Source organism: Haliotis rufescens, unplaced genomic scaffold, assembly GCF_023055435.1.
Source record: "Haliotis rufescens isolate VD_foot unplaced genomic scaffold, xgHalRufe1.0.p SCAF_8, whole genome shotgun sequence".
Lineage (NCBI taxonomy): Eukaryota > Metazoa > Mollusca > Gastropoda > Lepetellida > Haliotidae > Haliotis > Haliotis rufescens.
Window position 1 is genome coordinate 31,969,073 of NW_025964372.1, and position 19,015 is coordinate 31,988,087.

A 19,015-nucleotide genomic window follows, 5' to 3' on the forward strand; every position below is an offset into this window, starting at 1 on the left:
TTGGGTGGTCACACGTGTGGATCTGGTGTGTTGGACTGGGAAATGTTGGGTGGTCACACGTAAGGATCTGTTGTCTTGGACTTGGAGGTGTTGGGTGGTCACATGTGATGATCTGGTGTGTTGGACTGGGAAGTGTTGGGTGGTCACACTTGATGATCTGGTGTGTTGGACTGAAAGGTGTTAGGTGGCCACACTTGATGATCTGGTGTGTTGGACTGGGAAGTGTTGGGTGGTCACACTTGTGGATATGGTGTGTTGGACTGGGAGGTGTTGGGTGGCCACACTTGATGATCTGGTGTGTTGGACTGAGAGGTGTTGGGTGGCCACATGTGATTATCTGGTGTGTTGGACTGGGAGGTGTTGGGTGGTCACACGTGAGGATCTGGTGTGTTGGACTGGGAAGTGTTGGGTGGTTACACTTGTGGATATGGTGTGTTGGCCTGGGAAGTGTTGGGTGGTCACAAGTGAGGATCTGGTGTGTTGGACTGGGAGGTGTTGGGTGGTCACACTTGATGATCTGGTGTGTTGGACTGAAAGGTGTTGGGTGGCCACACTTGATGATCTGGTGTGTTGGACTGGGAAGTGTTGGGTGGTCACACTTGTGGATATGGTGTGTTGGACTGGGAGGTGTTGGGTGGCCACACTTGATGATCTGGTGTGTTGGACTGAGAGGTGTTGGGTGGCCACATGTGATTATCTGGTGTGTTGGACTGGGAAGTGTTGGGTGGTCACATGTGATGATCTGGTGTGTTGGACTGGGAGGTGTTGGGTGGTCACAAGTGAGGATCTGGTGTGTTGGACTGGGAAGTGTTGGGTGGCCACACTTGATGATCTGGTGTGTTGGACTGAAAGGTGTTGGGTGGCCACACTTGATGATCTGGTGTGTTGGACTGGGAAGTGTTGGGTGGTCACACTTGTGGATATGGTGTGTTGGACTGGGAGGTGTTGGGTGGCCACACTTGATGATCTGGGGTGTTGGACTGAGAGGTGTTGGGTGGCCACATGTGATTATCTGGTGTGTTGGACTGGGAGGTGTTGGGTGGTCACACGTGAGGATCTGGTGTGTTGGACTGGGAAGTGTTGGGTGGTCACACTTGTGGATATGGTGTGTTGGACTGGGAAGTGTTGAGTGGTCACAAGTGAGGATCTGGTGTGTTGGACTGGGAGGTGTTGGGTGGTCACACATGTGGATCTGGTGTGTTGGACTGGGAGGTGTTGGGTGGTCTCAAGTGAGGATCAGGTGTGTTTGACTGGGAGGTGTTGGGTGGTCACACCTGAGGATCTGGTGTGTTGGACTGGGAAGTGTTGGGTGGTCACATGTGATGATCTGGTGTGTTGGACTGGGAGGTGTTGGGTGGTCACAAGTGAGGATCTGGTGTGTTGGACTGGGAGGTGTTGGGTGGTCACACCTGAGGATCTGGTGTGTTGGACTGGGAGGTGTTGGGTGGTCACAAGTGAGGATCTGGTGTGTTGGACTGGGAAGTGTTGGGTGGTCACACATGTGGATCTGGTGTGTTGGACTGGGAAGTGTTGGGTGGTCACACATGTGGATCTGGTGTGTTGGACTGGGAAGTGTTGGGTGGTCACACATGTGAATCTGGTGTGTTGGACTGGGAAGTGTTGGGTGGTCACATGTGTGAGATCTGGTGTGTTCGACTAGGAAGTGTTAGGTGGTCACATGTGTGAGGACCAGGTTGATGGTAATTCATTTCACCCTGATCAAATGGCATATCATGCAATGAAGTTCATACTATGAAACCACTGAATTATCTGGTCCAGATTGGATATTTTCAGGCAAGTGTCGTTAGAAACAGACAACCAAAGGACCAATGCCATATAGCTGTGATACTGCTGCCTAGAAGAATATGTAATATAGTTGTAATATTGCTCGCTTGAGGCCAATGTGATATAGCTGTCATATTGTTTCATGGCCATTCAAACAAAACAAATACTGGTAGAAATATTTTGGTTAACACTTTTATTTTTTTAACATGTCCCACATAAATAAATACATGTTGAAATGTTATTTGTACAAAACATATTATTGTTAATTTGTGTTCTTGGTCATTTGTGATTTGTCTGTCTGTGATGAGACTGTTAGTGTCAACAAATGCTGATGTCACTTGGCAGTTCTAGCTTTTGTGGCCTGGCCTTTCTTTCTGTGGGTGACATGGGATTCTTGAGCAGTACACACAGGAATAGTAGTACTCTGTTCTGTCCGTGCTCCATTAGATGACGTCTGTCTTACCCTGTCGTTGGCTTTATAACATGGTCTGACAGCAGAGAGGATCAGAGAATGGACTTTCTACTTGACTTCTCATCTCTCCTCAGCTCAAGTCACGTGTCTGGGGAACCTGTACCCGAGACAGTTGTCTCTGTAATGTGGTGTTAACAGAGAATGAGACTATTCTATGTTCCTGAACTTTGGCTGCTCAGCGTGGCCGTCTGGTGGAAGAGTGAAATGGAGAGAGTGTTTTGTCCATGTTATATTTTTGTTGAAATCCACATGTTTGACACAGATATGAGAGCGTTTGCTGTCCTCTATGTGTTATCTTCTCAACACCATCTGCTGTTCACTTGAGAAGCCTCAGCAAAGATGTGAAACAAGATGACTTGCAACCTGCCAAATACTCTCGCTACGTTGCATATCTAAGCAAGGACGGGAGGGTGGCTGAGTTCTTCATAATGACTCTGATCAAGGAGGGGGGAGTGTACGAGGTACCTTACAATGGCCACTTGATGCACACAGTGAAGTCAAGCTTCTCACATGGCCATTTTCGTTTGATCATCTGCCAGCTTCTAACGTGGCCATTTTCGTTTGATCATCTGCTGCCAGCTTCTAACGTGGCCATTTTCGTGTGGTCATCTGCTTCCAGCTTCTCACATGGCCATTTTCGTTTGATCATCTGCTGCCAGCTTCTAACGTGGCCATTTTCATGTGGTCATCAGCCGCCAGCTTCTAACGTGGCTAGGTTCGTGTGATCATCAGAAGCCAGATTCTAACGTGGCCATTTCCGTTTGATCATCTGCTGCCAGCTTCTAACACGGCCATTTTTGTTTGATCATCTGCTGCCAGCTTCTAACATGGCCATTTTTGTTTGATCATCTGCTGCCAGCTTCTCACATGGCCATTTTCATTTGATCATCTCCCGCCAGCTTCTAACATGGCCATTTTCGTTTGATCATCTGCTGCCAGCTTCTAACACAGCCATTTTCGTTTGATCATCTGCTGCCAGCTTCTAACGTGGCCAAGTTCGCGTGGTCATGTGCTGCTGTGCAGTCAGTTGCTGTTGAACGTGGCCAGTCTGACCAGACAAGTGTGTTTTCCAGTGATCAACTGTGACTGCTTCATAACGTGACCTGTCTGAGGGGAGAGGGTCTGCTGGTAACAGAGCATTCCGAGTTCTTCACCATCTTCCCACAGCACGACCAGTGAGGTCCGCCGGGGTGGTTGCCATGTCCGTGCCCGCAGCCTGCAAACCCACCTGGAACATCCACAAATATAAACTGTCAATGCAAGAGAACAACCATCCTAGATTTTCTGCCAAAACAGATTCCATTTGGAGCAAAGGCCAAAATAGCTGTGGATATTATATGAGGGGACCACTGAAAATCAGCGTCACCAGGTGTTCCCAAAAAGGGTAAGCATGTCCTACGGTTGACAAACGAATCAAAATCTCTCCTCTATCTTCAATTAGGATCATTGTGTCAATAACATTTGCTTTGCTTTGCTTTAAGTCTAACCTATGAGTTCACCCTTGAACAGGACAACAATGTGAACAATTGAACTTACTATCGTCTCTCATAAAGACATTACGATTGGTTAGAATTGAAGAGGTCTTCAGCAACCCATGCTTGACATAAAAGGTGACTATGCTCGTCGTAAGAGGCGACCAATGGGATTGAATGGTCAGGCTCGCTGACTTGGTTGATGCATGTCATCGTATCCCAATTGCGTGGATTGATGCTCATGATGTCAATCACCGGATTGTCTGGTCCAGACTCGATTATTTACAGACCTCTGTCATGTAGATGTAATATAGTGCGGTGCTAAACAACAAACAAACAAACAGAACTGAAGATGTAGCTCACCTGGCATTGCCCCCTTGCATCCGCACGTGACGTCCCTCTTCCCTCCGGTCTGACAGAAGGTGCAACACTGCCAAATACCCTTGTGTTCCCGCCATCTTGCCTTCACACTGAACTTGAAGGGGCTATCCTGAAGATGGACATAAAATACTTAAATGATAAACAAGCTTATCATAGATAGCATTCAATTTCAGATGCTACTATTCTTCAGTGCAAGCCCACTGAGATACCATGCAGCAGTTTAACATTATTCTCAGACACCTGCCAGGCAGGATAACAACAAATACCATCTTTTAACGGGGTTTTTGTACGACGCGACGGGATGGAACCCCTGACCTTCCACCCTATGGGCGGACGCTCTGTCTACTAGACCTCCGAGCCATATATATATATTCTGTTGAAGTTTTATTTTTAGGCCTTTATGTAGCAAGGACCATATTTTCATACAGATTTATAGGCAGAGAGGCTATTAATTTAACGCTGTGATTTTAGTCCGAATATTCTCCCTACCTTGACCGGCTGGCCACTGACTGCCACGTGGAGGAAGTGCGTGCCCTTCTGGACCGGGGTGAAGGTCAGCTGGTGGGTTCCGTCCTTCTTACAGGAGATGTTTACAGGAACGCTTCTGTGGAGGGGAAGAACACATCATCAGCGTGTACATACTCGTCTAGGTGCTGACAGTGATAAACACACCACGAAAGACGTCAATGGCTAAATCAAAGAAGTTACCTATTACATCTTCTCTGGGTGTATAAGGGGGTGCAACCTGGGTCTTTTGGGGCAAAATTTAATCAGAATTCTGAAAATGCTGAGGAATTTGTCCTCAAGTTTATTATAATATTCAAACTGCACAGTACATGATGGATGTTTAGAAAAATGTGACGCCCACCCCCCACCTCACCCCCACATATTGTTTGTTTTAAAGCGCAACTCAAAACAAAAAAAAATTCTAAAAACATCCCAGGACACTTGTGTTTAGTAAAATATGGACATTTTGGTACTAAGGAATTGATAAAGGCAAATTTACAGAAACACAATCTCATTAAACTCTGATCTAAGTTCTCGCTGCCGTTAAACAAAGCTTTGTTTAGCGATAGGGAGAACTAAGATATGATTTTAATCAGATTGACGGAAACAGTGCATTTAAAGTCCATAAGTTAATCCTGCCTTCATAGATATCCCACCTTCTATGTACCATCTAAAGATCTTCATTGAAGTATCAATAAAACTGTGATCCAACTTGAAATACTTTTACATACAGATATATACACTCCAACTTACCTGAGACTTTCATTCTGGTAGATAAGCCACGCTCTGACGTTGACGTCACTTCCGTTGTACTGCACGTGCTCTGTATCTCTTACAGTCAAAGTCATCTCAGACTTGTGACCAATCCTTGCTGTGCTCAAACCTGTAACAGGATATCCAGTGTAAGCATATAATACTTAGTATAACCTAAATCCCAATTAACATCGGGGGTAGAATAGGTCTTCACCAATCCCTACTTACCGTAAAAGGCGAAGGCGACTATGCTTGTCGTAAGAGGCGACCAACGGGATCGGGTGGTCAGGCTCGCTGACTTGGTTGAAGCATGTCATCGCATTCCAATTGCGTGGATCGATGCTCATGATGTCGATCACTGGATTGTCTGGTCCAGACTCGATTATTTACAGACCGCCGTCACATACCTGGAATATTGTTGAGTGGGGCGTAAAACAACAAACCAACCAACCGTTAGTCGCCTCTTACGACAAGCATGAGTTGCTGAAGACCTATTCTACCCCAGATCTTCATAGGTCGCAAGCGGCTTCTAAATAAGCTCACTTAACCCAACTCAAAGCACAATGCTAACTATGTCCCACACTGACACCATGCACTGAAACACCGTTTCCTCACTATCTCACACACATTGTTCTGACCATGCCCTGGTGACGTACAGTGTGCCCGGTTGTGCGTACTAAACATAGCATGCCAAGATCATCATTAAAACATCGATCCAGTGGCCACGTCATACCAAAAGACGTTCAAGGGTGGTACTTGTTGTTACTCTGCCTGGCGCTCGGCATTAAGGGGCTAAGACAAGGACTGGTCAGCTCGGAGTCAGTATACTGTGTCTGAGTGGGGTATCCATGTCAAACTGCGGCATGGTATCTCAGTGGGCAATCGGCATTAGTCCGGACTAGGACCATTGGACACAAACAAACACACACGCACGCACGCACACACACACGCGCGCGCGCGCGCATGCCTGCAATAAAATGTGAAAACCTATTTCACCTCACCTCATCAAGAACACGAACTTAAGTTAAAACTCACAACGGTGTTAAACAAATCAACAAAACAATTTGTAACAGCTTCAAACCCTCTTACGTTGCTGAGAATAATCTCGCAATTAGTTAAAAACAGAAACAAAAATGTTCCCCTTGTAAAGTAGGCAGTGTTTTTGCGAACATGTTCGCCTTGCGTTGCATTGTACTCAGATGTGTGCCAAGAATAGCCGTGTAGTGGGGATGTGTGGAGCTTATGTCATTCCTGCAATGTATCCCAGTTGTTGTGTAAACCTACACAGCGCGGCAGGGATCTGTGTGGGGGTCCGACTGCTGAAGCTCATTACAGGCAACAGTGTGATGAGTACGACGTGTAGTTATACACACTTGTAACATGTTGTGTCTATTCACGGTGGAAATAATCCTCTCTAATTACTATCACCTGGTGTACTTAAGCAATGGTTCGTCATAAACTGAACAAAAAAGCGATCATGAATATTTTGGGGAATTTTCATTTGCTGTGAAGACGGAGCACTAAATTTCAAAAACATTCTGACTCTACACGGTCCACAGTACAAAGGGTTATTGTCCATTTCAGGAGACGTTTACCCACTGACATACTGGTATATCACGTGTCAAACATACCTGATATACCTTATATCACCCTGGATCTCCAGTGTCTACAACCTACATTCCACACATCGCGTCAACCAGACAGGGTATCACATTATACAGACACGGGTCTTTTCTTAATGAAACGGATCAGTCAGGGTACCTGTTGTCTCGTCGGGACACTAGGGTGCTGACTGGGGTGCTGACATTCATTCGTGGGGCGATTTATGTCAACTATTCATGAAGATATTCATAAGTTGTACATGACCCTGGTGTTTGGTATGCCATCATGCAGATTTTCTAAGACGTCAACTAAGTACCACAAACACCCCTAAGTGGCTACGTCCGCCCGCCTAGTTTTCCGACATCTACCTGTAACCAGACGTACGCATATAGTCAAAATATGAAATATCCCTTGTAAATTCTTGAGTTTGAAAATTCGGAGGCTTCACTCGCTACTATGATGTGACGGCTTGGTGTCTCTCCAGGCACTTGAGTGAGTGAGTGGGTGGTCAGTGTATGGGTGAGTGAGTGTATGGATGTGCGTTTGGTTATATGTGTGAGTGGGTTAGCGAGTGAGTGTGCGTGATTGTATGTCGCTTTTATCAATATAAGTGAGTGAGTGATTGAGTTTGGTTTTACGCCGCTTTTAACAGTATTCCAGTTACATCGCGGCGTGTCAGCTTAATGTGGGAGGAAACCCGAAGTGATGCAGGTCTCAGACTTATCAATATCAGGGCAGGGGACCACAAATAGCTTCAAACATTGTACCCATGTGGGGAATCAAACCCGAATCTTCGGCGTGACGAGCGGAAATTATTAAACACTAGGCTACCCAACCGCCCAACAACACGTAAAGCTCCGAGGTATAAGAACGAGCAAGACACCAATGGGTGATTGAATATTGCTTATCGCCGCATCAGCAATTTTGCAGCTATTCGCGGCGAGCAAGACCCCAAAATAAGTTCCCTGTTTGAAGGGAGGGTGGTGGTTATTCAAGACCATGGTTTGCAGTAATTAGTTACGACGTACAGCCTTCTCTCCATGCTAGTCACGCTGACTGACAATTAGTGTTATGAACCTCGGAATGCTCTTTCTGTTGTAACGGGGAAACACCCAGCGCGAAGACGTAATTTAAGCTCTGAGAAACAATAGCCAATAGAATATGCCACGTCACATTGTCTGTTTCAACCACCTTGTTAAGTCAATGTTCATTTCGCTATGTAAGCTTGCCTTAGACTGACAGATGTGAAGCCACGTCTGAAAATAAATAATTGATAAATATCCTCTTGACAATCATCACCATCATCATCATCATCACCCGTGTGATATTTATATAACCAAAACACAATACATGTCATTATCTATCTTATTATCATTCATGTTTTGTTTTTTATATTATTATTATTATTATTATTATTATTATTATTATTATTATTAAGTGTCCAGAAAACTATGATCGTGGGTCGATTCCTGGTTATGTTTCTAGGTTTGTCAGCACCATACCCGTGGTCATGTGTTTCACCAAAGTGGTAAATGATTAAGATTGATATCAATCTTGCTTCCCTCCCACATCAAGCTAACACGCCGTGATATAACTGCAATACTGTTTAAAACGACGTTAAACCCAACTCACTCACTCACCTGTACCAGCATCTACATACTTACGATGCTGCTGATGATGATAGTGATAATCAAGACACGTAGGTATGTGATGATCGAATGAGTGAGTAAGTTTTTGTTTTACGCCGCTTTTAGCAGATTTCCAGCAATATCACGGCGGGGGAAACCAGAAATGGGCTTCATGCATTGTACCCATGTCGGGAATCGAACCCGGTTCTTCGGCGTGAACGCTTTAACCACAAGGCTACCCGACCCCCTGACGTTCAAAGGAAATAAACGACTCCGCGTACCAAGACCCTTGATATAAGATAACCTTTTAAGTGTATATAGTTTTATGTTTTGTGTATATTTTTAGTTCATATATAGTCTCTCGTAACCATTAAAGGGCGGCTCACTTTTTATTGTATTTTGTATAGCATATTTTTACCCTGTACTTGTGAGGTGAGACTTTAATAAATTATCTGTCTGTCGGTCTGCCCGGCTATATTGTAAACATAAACACATACGCTCAATGGCACTATTACCGAACTAAACATAATAACGTTTTGTTCATAATAACTTCTCAGGCTGCTGCTGTCCCGACCTCACGGCACCCGCAAGACACGGCTTCAGTATCTAATATCTCCATCTCACGATGTTAACAAGATTTAACATGGGTCAACTCTCTCCGACCTGATGTATCCAACTATCTCAAACCTAACATCTCTCTTACCGCTACTGTAGACGGGCAACTCGTCCGACCAGCTGGCGGAGAGGGTAACCACCATCAGAAGTACTCGCTGAGAGGGCTAATTTTAGTCGAACGGAAACATTTGGTAGAAAGAACTTAAGTGCCAGCTGGTTGCAACGTAAGCTATGCACCAGCTAGTAACCGCTGGGTTGCCTTTTAATACATTCGGTAAATTGGTGGGATGGTTTTCACACATAAACAGACGCTATTCATGATGATATTTGATTAATAGCGGAAGTAGCACAATTGATAAACCACAAATCATACCTTGTACAGGTGTGAAATTAGTTTGATGTATTCATTCCCCCGCGGGGATTCCGTGACTGAGAAGGCCAACGTACCTCAAGCTTGCAACAGCCGGCTAAAATGGGCATCGTTTATTTCTTGACCACAGACGCGATAGAACAGATGAATTCCGATTACAGTGTACCAAAGTTGGTTCCAAGAAACCACTGATTTAACCGCTAAATTACCAAACATGAAGTTGCTAATATATCCACATCTTTGTGTTTAACGCTTGACTCAGCGATAGGGCCGGGTGGGTAGCCTAGTGGTTAAAGCGTTCGTTGATCACGCCAAAGACCCGTGTTCGATTCCCGACATGTACAATGTGTGAAGCCAATTTCTGGTATTCCCCGCCGTGATATTGCTGGAATATAGCCAAAAGCGGCGTAAAGCCATACTTACTCACTCAGCAATATTCCAGCTACATGACCACAGACTATAAATAAACAAGTCTGCATCAGACAATCGCAACTATATAGCGACACTGTATTAATCAGGTATAGGACACACATGTGTGATTTATCGCGTATGTGACCCTGAACCCCGAGGATGGAACAGGGTAAGCAGATATTGCTGGATTTTATTGTTGATATCTCATATGACCGTGTTTATCTCGCACTACCAGGAGCTAATGGTCTGCAGAAACGGAAATTATAACATTAGAGTCATCGCAAAACGTGAAACATGTTTACACACTATATATATGTCCGGGGATATGATTAGGCCTGATGACAAAAAAATAACAGCTGTGCAGTTTATCTAATTAGGAAAAAAATTTAAAATTATCACTCACGGAATAGTTTATTACGCAAAACCGACGATTTGTTCCTAACTATGTTTCAGTCGGTAATTTACTTTCAAACCTACATGCCTCTGCAACCTCCCATGAACAAATCTGTTAAAACCACAACTCAGAAATGAAACGAAACAGCCAATTTACGGGAATGCCTGTTGCATGTCTGATGCGCGTGGTGTGAGTCATAAGCTCGTTACATGCACGTATAGCGCTTGTTCCCATGCTGTGCCTGTAGATATTCCCAGTTTTAGAATATACCAGGTTTCTCTGAGATTTTATCTTATTGTCGGTTATTCTAGTGGTTAAAGTGTTTGTTCTTCACACTGTAGGCTGAAGTTGGGTTTCCCCTACCGATACAGTTTATGAAATCCTGCCTATAGGTGTCGTGATGTAGAAGTGCTACACGAGTGGCGCAATACCCCCACTCACTCACTCACCCACTCTCACTTAGTCACGCGGTGCAGACCGGCTCCCCTTTCCTTCACCCCTAGCGTATTGCTGAGTGTGGCGTTAAACAACAAGCAACCAACAAACAATAGAGGTTCAAGGGAATATGTCACCAGTACTTTGGTACTCGCGAACAAAAGAACACCACAGATCGCATGTTGGCATGGAGTTGAATTCCTTTCCATGAGATAATCAGTACACTGTACCAGTGTTTGTTTTGTATGTTGTTTAACGCCGCACTCAGCAATATTCCAGCTATATGACGGCGGTCTGTAAATAATCAAGTCTGGACCAGACAATCCAGTGATTGACATCATGAGCATCCCACGCAATTGGGATACGACGACATGCATCAACCAAGTTAGCGAGCCTGCCCACCCGATCCCGTTAGTCGCCTTTTACGACAAGCATAGTCGCCTTTTACGGCAAGCATGGGTTGCTGATGACCTATTCTACCCCGGATTTTCACGGGTCGTTTATGCTTTGACTCGTCTACAGCACTGTATTACATACGACCCCTGATCTCCTCCCTACCCACACTCCTACATCAAACCCGTAACATGGACTACCGAGATACATGAACATAACTCCCACATCCTCTGTACTAACGATGGTTCTTTGATGGCTGATTAAGCCGTGTCGATCTATGTGCAAGTTCATTCCACGGTTGTTCTAAGTGCACGTGTGCGAGTTGTCGGAATGCATGCAGCTAAGCGGGCGGATACGAAGAGAGGTGCAATTACGTGCACCTGAAATAGACTAAATGCATGCACGTGCACAAAAATAGACCACTCGCGTGCGATGTCAGAATTCCAGGGTGAATGTGCTTTAACTTGGTTCACAAGTGGTTCGGTTCGCTCTTCGTGGCAAAACCGCGAAAGTTGCAAAAAAAATATATGCATTCTGCAAATAATGCACATTTACAATATGCGAATTTCATTGTGTTCTTTAATGCTATAATAGCCTCCAAACCTGAAGAAATACGCTCATTTTATCCTGCGTTACAATCTCAAGACATCAGATCTAGCACAAGTATACATATTTGTTTACAGTGAGACCTCATTGATCCGGACCCGCTAGTCTATGTAAGGAACGTCAAAATAGAAAGGGACGTGCTCGATTATCTAGTGTATCTTATCTCCATGAGGATAGGAATAAACATTTTCTGACCATCATTTCATTAAAATTCTAAACTGTAGGGTCGGAATATTGCTAAAAGCGGCGTAAAACCATACTCACTCTTCCCCCCTGGGTACACTTTAGTGAGTGTAAATCATAATTCAATCTGAAAATGAACCTGGATGGACCCCCCCATACTATAGAACCACGCGGGTTGTGTCATGCGTCACCCCATTGTCATGTTAATCTATTGCCCCTTACACCACCGTATGTGCTACAGTAAAATGTTGCATAGCTGCAGTGAACAGCTCAGCGTGCATAAGCGGCGTGTTGATGTTAGGGTGTTGTGTAAAGGTTTGTTGTGTTTATCTTATGTGGCAACTCACGAAACATACCAGAAAGAAAATAAAGAAACGTGAGAGCGTCTCAAAATAAACCATGAGAAAATATCAGCAATATATGCATCATACAAGCACGCGGTAGTGTTAAGTAGCAGGGATTTGAATAAGCATGGGAGCACGAGCTCGTACGTATTCACACACTTGCATGAAAAGCTTTGTTTGTTTGTTGTTTAACGCCGCACTCAGCAATATTCCAGCTACATGACTGCGGTCAGAAAAATAATCGAGTCTGGACCAGACAATCCGGTGATGGACACCATGTACATCGATCCACGCAATTGGGATACGATGACATGCATCAACCATGTCAGCGAGACTGACCACCCGATCCCGTTAGTCGCCTCTTACAAGCATAGCCACCTTTTATGACAAGCATAGGTTGCTGAAAACCTATTCTAACCAGGATCTTCATGAGTCTGCATGAAAGCAGTCAGTGATGTTGGGAAAAACGACTCAAATATATTTCCTTCCCATTTCAACTATGCAACCTATACAAGCAATCATCCATTAAATTATACAACCAAAGATTCGTTGAGCTAAATAATCAATGATTCGTTGAACTATACAACCAATGATTCGTTGAACTATACAACCTTTGAGCCATACAATCAATGATTCATTTAACTATACAATCAATGATTCGTTGAGTTATACAACCAATGATTTGTCGAACTACCCAATTATTGAACCGTACAATCAATGATTCACTGAACTATTCAATCAATGATTCGCTGAGTTATACAACTAATGATTCGTTGAACTTTAAAATCATTGAGCCACACAATCAATGATTCATTGAACTATACAATCAATAATTCGTTGAGCTATACAACCAATGATTGATTAAACTAATCAACCACTGAGTCATTTAACTATACAACCAAAGATTCGTTAAGCTTAATAATCAATGATTCGTTGAACTACACAACCATTGACCCATACAATCAATGATTCATTGAACTGTACAATCAATGATTTGTTGAACTTCCCAATCATTGAGCCATACAATAAATGATTCGTTGAACTTTATAACCAAAGATCCGTTGAACTATACAACCAATTATTTGTTGAACTAGACATGTATCATCATCCAAACATAACTTACCGTCACCGTCGACGGTGGACTTGGCAGCGGTCACTTGTCTTGACACCACCTTCCCATACATCTGGAAGTCGTTAATGACGTCTGCTTTCTCCTCGGGACTGAACCTTACGAAATCGTTGATCTTGGTCTTCGGGTCAACAGGGAGTGAGTTCAGACGGTTCAGACGTCCGGTTATTAACTTCTTGACGGTCAGTATCTCCAGATCTGAACCTGTGTCGATCAGTTCAGACACGAGTTTACAAGTCTCTCCGACCTCTCCCTTCGAATCCTTCAGGTGCAGTTCAGTCACGTTCAGACTTCGTTCCCTGTCCTTGACTAGTGAGTCTATCTGACCAATCAACGCCTGCCTGTGTTTCTCGATAGCTTGGATGTAACTGTCCATGAATTTGTTAATCTCAGATTCCACCTGTTTCGCTCGTGTCCGAATCTTGTCTTTAAGAGTTGAGACGCTTTTTAGACGTGCTTCAACGGCATTGACTTTGGGAACGACGTTTTTTATGAGAAGTTGCATCGAGTCCATCTCCGTTCGAAATAGTTCTGATGACACGAACTGACACTGGTGGTCCCTGTGGTCGAGCACAACACAGTCCCGGCATACGACCTCGTCACAACTTGAACAAAACAATTTCAGTTCTTCTGACGTATGTCTAGGACAAAATATTTGACGATGAATGTTTTTTCTCGTTTTGTCCGTGTCTGTAGGTTCGTTCACACTGACAAGGTGATGGCCCTTGGTTCGCCGCTGTCGTCTGTGGGCCTGTTCGCAATAGGAACACAGACTCTCGGAACACTCCACACATCGCACTCTCACCACAGACCCTTCTGTGAGATCAACACAGGAGTCACAGAACTGGGGAATGTTGTTGTTGATATTCTGCAAGCAGTCTTCAGCTAGTTTTCTCTCAACCACATGATTTTTATGTAATTCGCTGACGTCCGTTGCGATTTCAACTTCTCTTAAGCAATCGGGGCACAGAATCATGCGTTTCTTGTGATAGTAAGTGTCGTCTGTTTTGCCGTCTGCTGAATCGAAGGACGGCTGATCTAAACTCGGAGCAGACGACAACACCTTCGCACTCGATAGCTCCTCCCTTTCACCCGAATCATTCAAATCAGGGCAGTTGATGGGATACGTTCGGAATCCGGAGATGCACTCGGAACAAAACGTATGAAGACACGGGAGAATTCGTGGATTTACGAACCTTTGAGAACACGATGTACACACAAGTTTTGGCGAAATGCCTGCACATTTGCTGGATTCGTCCACGTTGGCCTCCATGCTAACCCGACTGTTAAACGCGTACTCTTCCACGGAACCACTCAGCTGTTCTGAATAGGAAATACAAGAGTCGTCTGCCTCTACCTGCAGCACGTGAGGCGATCCACCGGCCGCTTCCATTTGGAGGTTTATGTAGCTGTCTGCTCTAGATCGACACGCTGTTCAGAACACTATTGTAACCCTTCCACTCAACGAGCCTATTCAATGCTAACGAATCTCCGTACTGGTGTATAGAACAAATAATCTCGTTTTCAGTCCGTAAAGATTAAGAAGTGTATGCAGTCTACACTTCACGGGCGTGGGTAAGAACTAAGCAGACCTTGGTCCATACGCTGTTTAACTGTCGTCTGCTTATTCATACGGTTGTCAAACGAGTTCACGTTCACTCTCATAACATGAAAATAGAACAATTTCAATAGCAGATGTGCGTCAGTCGTTCAAGCCTAATGACACTGAGTTCCCTATTAATGAATTATCCTGGCGTGTTGAGCAGGTACACGTCTCACTCAAGGAGGGCGAACAATTGAGTGATCGTCTTCCACAACAAAGGGTGTTGATTACGTCGTCTGACGGCGATGCTCCGATATACACCAATCTGTTGTACCGTACACTTATCAGTGTCGAGGCGAAGTGTCAACACTCGTCCTGTACACAACCTACAGCAGCCCAGAACAGTGATAGGCCCGCTTGGCTTTTGGGATGCGTGTCTTGTCCTACAATAGATGTGAATTTGATGTTATTTATACCTATTATTGAGATTGGATTATAATTTGTTGGAAACGTGGTGTGATACTGGTGTGTTTAGGAACACAGGTGTGTGCAGGATATCGTAAATAAACATATAACGCTCTCAAATACACATATCACCCTTATCAAAACGACATTTCACACGTCACGCAAGTCTCTCTCCATTAAAATATACTGTCGAATACTAGCACTCATACAAATAAACATCTTGATCTCAGCATTCTCTCTGTGTCGCGTTGTTTTTTAAAAATAACTTTGTATTCATGACCCACCCGTAAAGATCTATCAACTTGCTCTCGTCGCTATGAGGCTGAAATAAAGCCGATGCGACGTAATTTTTTTAACTCACTCACTGTGTCACGGGGCCTTTCTTACCTAAGTGACACCATTATGATAATTAAACAAACAAATACTGTTACATACATTTGAATGAAAAATTGTTGTAAATAATTTTCTTATGGTGAACTGTATTGCAGAAATGACATGATATCGTGAAACTGTCAATACCATTTAGTGAGTGAGTGAGTTGGGTTTAACGCCGCTTTTAACAGTATTCCAGTTATATCACGGCGTGTCAGCTTAATGTGGGAGGAAAGCCCGAAGTGATGCAGGTCTCAGACGTTTATCACTTCGGTGAAACCCACGAGCACGGGTATGGTGCTGACAAACCTAGAAACATAATTGGGTCGAACCGGGATTCGAACCCACAATCATAGGTTTCTGGCGTGTCCAGGGGACGCAACTCTGCACAGCGAATCGCGGCGCCTTAGACGACTGGGCCACCCGTGCCCCCTCAATACCATTTAATTAACTGCCGGGCAAAAGAAAGCATACGTCCATGTTTGATGGTGGCTACAAATGATTGGTTGTTGGTTGGTTGTTTAACGCCGCACTCAGCAATATTCCAGCTATATGACGGCGGTCTGTAAATAATCGAGTCTTGACCAGACAATCCAGTGATTAATATCATGAGCATCGATCCACGCAATTGGGATACGATGACATGCATCAACCAAGTCAGCGAGCCTGACCACCCGATCCCGTTAGTCGCCTTTTACGACAAGCACAGTCACCTTTTACGGCAAGCATGGGGTGCTGAAGACCTATTCTACCCCGGAATCTTCACGGGTCGGCTACAAATGAAACAAACAAGAAATGAGACGTCATATATATATCCGCACTTGAAGGTTGACCTCGCCTCGGTGCATCGGGGTACAATGTGTGAAGCCCATTTCTGGTGTCCCCCGCCGTGATTTTGCTGGAATATTGCTAAAAGCGGCGTAAAACCATACTCACTCACTCGGTGCATCGAGTCATGTTTATATATTTGTTCACTTTCCCGTTATCTCTTTTGGAGATTAGGTTAATCCCAAATATGGTTGTCAATTTGTTCAGATAATAAAATTGTGTTGATGTTGACGTATTTGTATATATTCAAAGAACTTTTTGTCTTTGCGTAACTGAGTATGGGGAAACGTGTGTGACCGAGAGCCAGCAAATACCGACAAAATAACATTGTTGCAATGTTCCTCCGCGAAACCAGAGAACTTCAAAGTAAGCAATCATTGTTACGATATTATTCTGCGCGTTCGGTTCCAAATTCAATTTAGCGCGGTTAGATCTACAGGTAACCTAGCTCTACATTGAAAATACAGTATGTTTATCTCCTAATTGTCAGCTCCCTGGGACCCATACAACCTTTAACCTCTGATCACAACTCGTTATCTTTCCACCCTTGCGCGCCTCTACTGCAAGTGTTCCTATAATCCAACGAATACTACAAACCCTATAACACAATAAGGAGACGACGGTTTTGTTGAACGATTTAAACGCATATAAACATAAACAACTCAAAGAACACCCGATTGTTTCTATTGATATGTCGTCATGCATTCTTTCAGTAGTATATAAACATTAACACATATACGTTATTTGTATCTGCACTACACTGACATTTATAGTTGTTTACTTCAGTGAGGTGAGGTGAAATTGGGTTTAACGTCGCGTCCAAGATTATTGCACTTATATAGCGACGTGCATGCACGTGTATGTGTGTTTGTGTGCTGCTTGTACTAGTCCGGACTGATGCCGATTTATAGTGCTAGCTCACTGAGATACCATGCCGCAGTTTAACATGAATACCCCACTCAGACACAGTATACTGACTCCGAGCCGACCAGTCCTTGTTTTAGCCCCTTAATGCCGAGCGCCAGACAGGGTAACAACAAGTACAATCTTTTAACGTCTGACGCGGCCCGGGATCGAACCCTGGACCTTCCGCTCTCCGGGCGGACGCTCTACCACAAGACCACGGAGGCGGTCCTTGTTTACTTCAGAACTGAAACACAAGACCCGTAATGTATCCCCTACCCCACCTATGTGTCGTAAATCTAACGGCCCGGAACTACACCCGAGTACTCATCCCAGCAGATGTGCAGTTCAGAATGTCCATTAAACATGTTGACATGTTTTCTCCAAAGAACGACAATCAGAAAATATCCGAACATTGTACATGTATGCGACAGTGCTAAGGAGACAATAGCTTACCTCTACTTTAACGCTGTATCTTCTAGGAAGTGGGAGATCGTATCGAGTGTCTACAAATGCTTCGAGGTATATCTAAACCCCTCACCGCGTGGCAAATTTATGTTAAGAAATACTAGTACTGCTCAACCTGTTTGTGAAATTCCTGTAGCGTCAACCCCCACTTGAGCGGATCAACGTGGGGCGCTGCGCCAGTACAAACACACGCCTTCCAATCTGGGAGGGACGATAGTTCATGGCCCGGTCAGTTTGAGTTACCTGTAATCAGAGCGGCGCTCCCGCGATAGAATTTCATGGCTGGCTGGCTGTCCAGGGTGAATATTCTTTGTCATGAAGGGGAATTCCACACATCACGTGACCAGTCTGCGAGTCTCCGCTATAAATACAAATTTAGCAGGGTATCCAGTCAGTGTTGAAAGTTTTAGCTGAAGTCAAAGTTCTGACTGCAAATCAATGCGATATGACGGTAATAGTGCTGACTACAGTCCAATGTCATATACCTATAACTCTCATATTGTTGACTACAGACCAATGTCATATACCTATTACTATTATATCGTTGACTACAGGCCAATGTCATATACCTATAACTCTCATATCGTTGACTACAGGCCAATGTCATATACCTATAACTCTCATATCGTTGACTACAGGCCAATGTCATATACCTACAACTATTATATCGTTGACTACAGACCAATGTCATATACCTATAACTATCATATCGTTGACTACAGGCCAATGTCATACACCTATAACTATCATATCGTTGACTACAGACCAATGTCATATACCTATAACTCTCATATTGTTGACTACAGACCAATGTCATATACCTATAACTATCATATCGCTGACTACAGGCCAATGTCATATACCTATAACTATCATATCGTTGACTACAGGCCAATGTCATTTACCTACAACTATTATATCGTTGACTACAGGCCAATGTCATATACCTATAACTA

The 19,015-nt window shown here is 44.0% G+C and overlaps 2 protein-coding genes across 2 annotated transcripts; both read right to left on the reverse strand.

Annotated features, from left to right (window-relative positions):
• Positions 1 to 1,225: 1,225 nt before the first annotated feature.
• LOC125377006 (protein TRACHEARY ELEMENT DIFFERENTIATION-RELATED 7A-like) lies at positions 1,226 to 1,591 on the reverse strand. Its single transcript, XM_048389781.1, has one exon. It carries the CDS (start codon positions 1,589 to 1,591, stop codon positions 1,226 to 1,228), a length of 366 nt encoding a protein of 121 aa, XP_048245738.1.
• A 370-nt stretch (positions 1,592 to 1,961) lies between these two features.
• On the reverse strand, positions 1,962 to 18,147 carry LOC124115985 (tripartite motif-containing protein 45-like). The gene is made up of 6 exons (XM_046477174.2): positions 18,048 to 18,147; positions 13,475 to 15,466; positions 5,371 to 5,500; positions 4,600 to 4,714; positions 4,093 to 4,219; positions 1,962 to 3,485 (listed from the first exon to the last, which is right to left on the reverse strand). Exons 2-6 carry the CDS (start codon positions 14,871 to 14,873, stop codon positions 3,349 to 3,351), a joined length of 1,908 nt encoding a protein of 635 aa, XP_046333130.2. The 5' UTR covers positions 14,874 to 15,466; positions 18,048 to 18,147; the 3' UTR covers positions 1,962 to 3,348.
• Between the last annotated feature and the right edge of the window lie 868 nt (positions 18,148 to 19,015).

Bases quoted from the DNA above. Each gene is read 5' to 3' on its own strand.
- LOC125377006 (XM_048389781.1), bottom strand. From the start codon at position 1,591: ATGTGTGACCACCCAACACTTCCCAGTCCAACACACCAGATCCACATG.
- LOC124115985 (XM_046477174.2), bottom strand. From the start codon at position 14,873: ATGGAAGCGGCCGGTGGATCGCCTCACGTGCTGCAGGTAGAGGCAGAC. The intron at 4,715-5,370 runs GTAAGTTGGAGT...TCCCCTCCACAG, and splicing joins TACCAGAATGAAAGTCTCAG to AAGCGTTCCTGTAAACATCT. The intron at 3,486-4,092 runs GTGAGCTACATC...TGGATGTTCCAG, and splicing joins ATGCAAGGGGGCAATGCCAG to GTGGGTTTGCAGGCTGCGGG.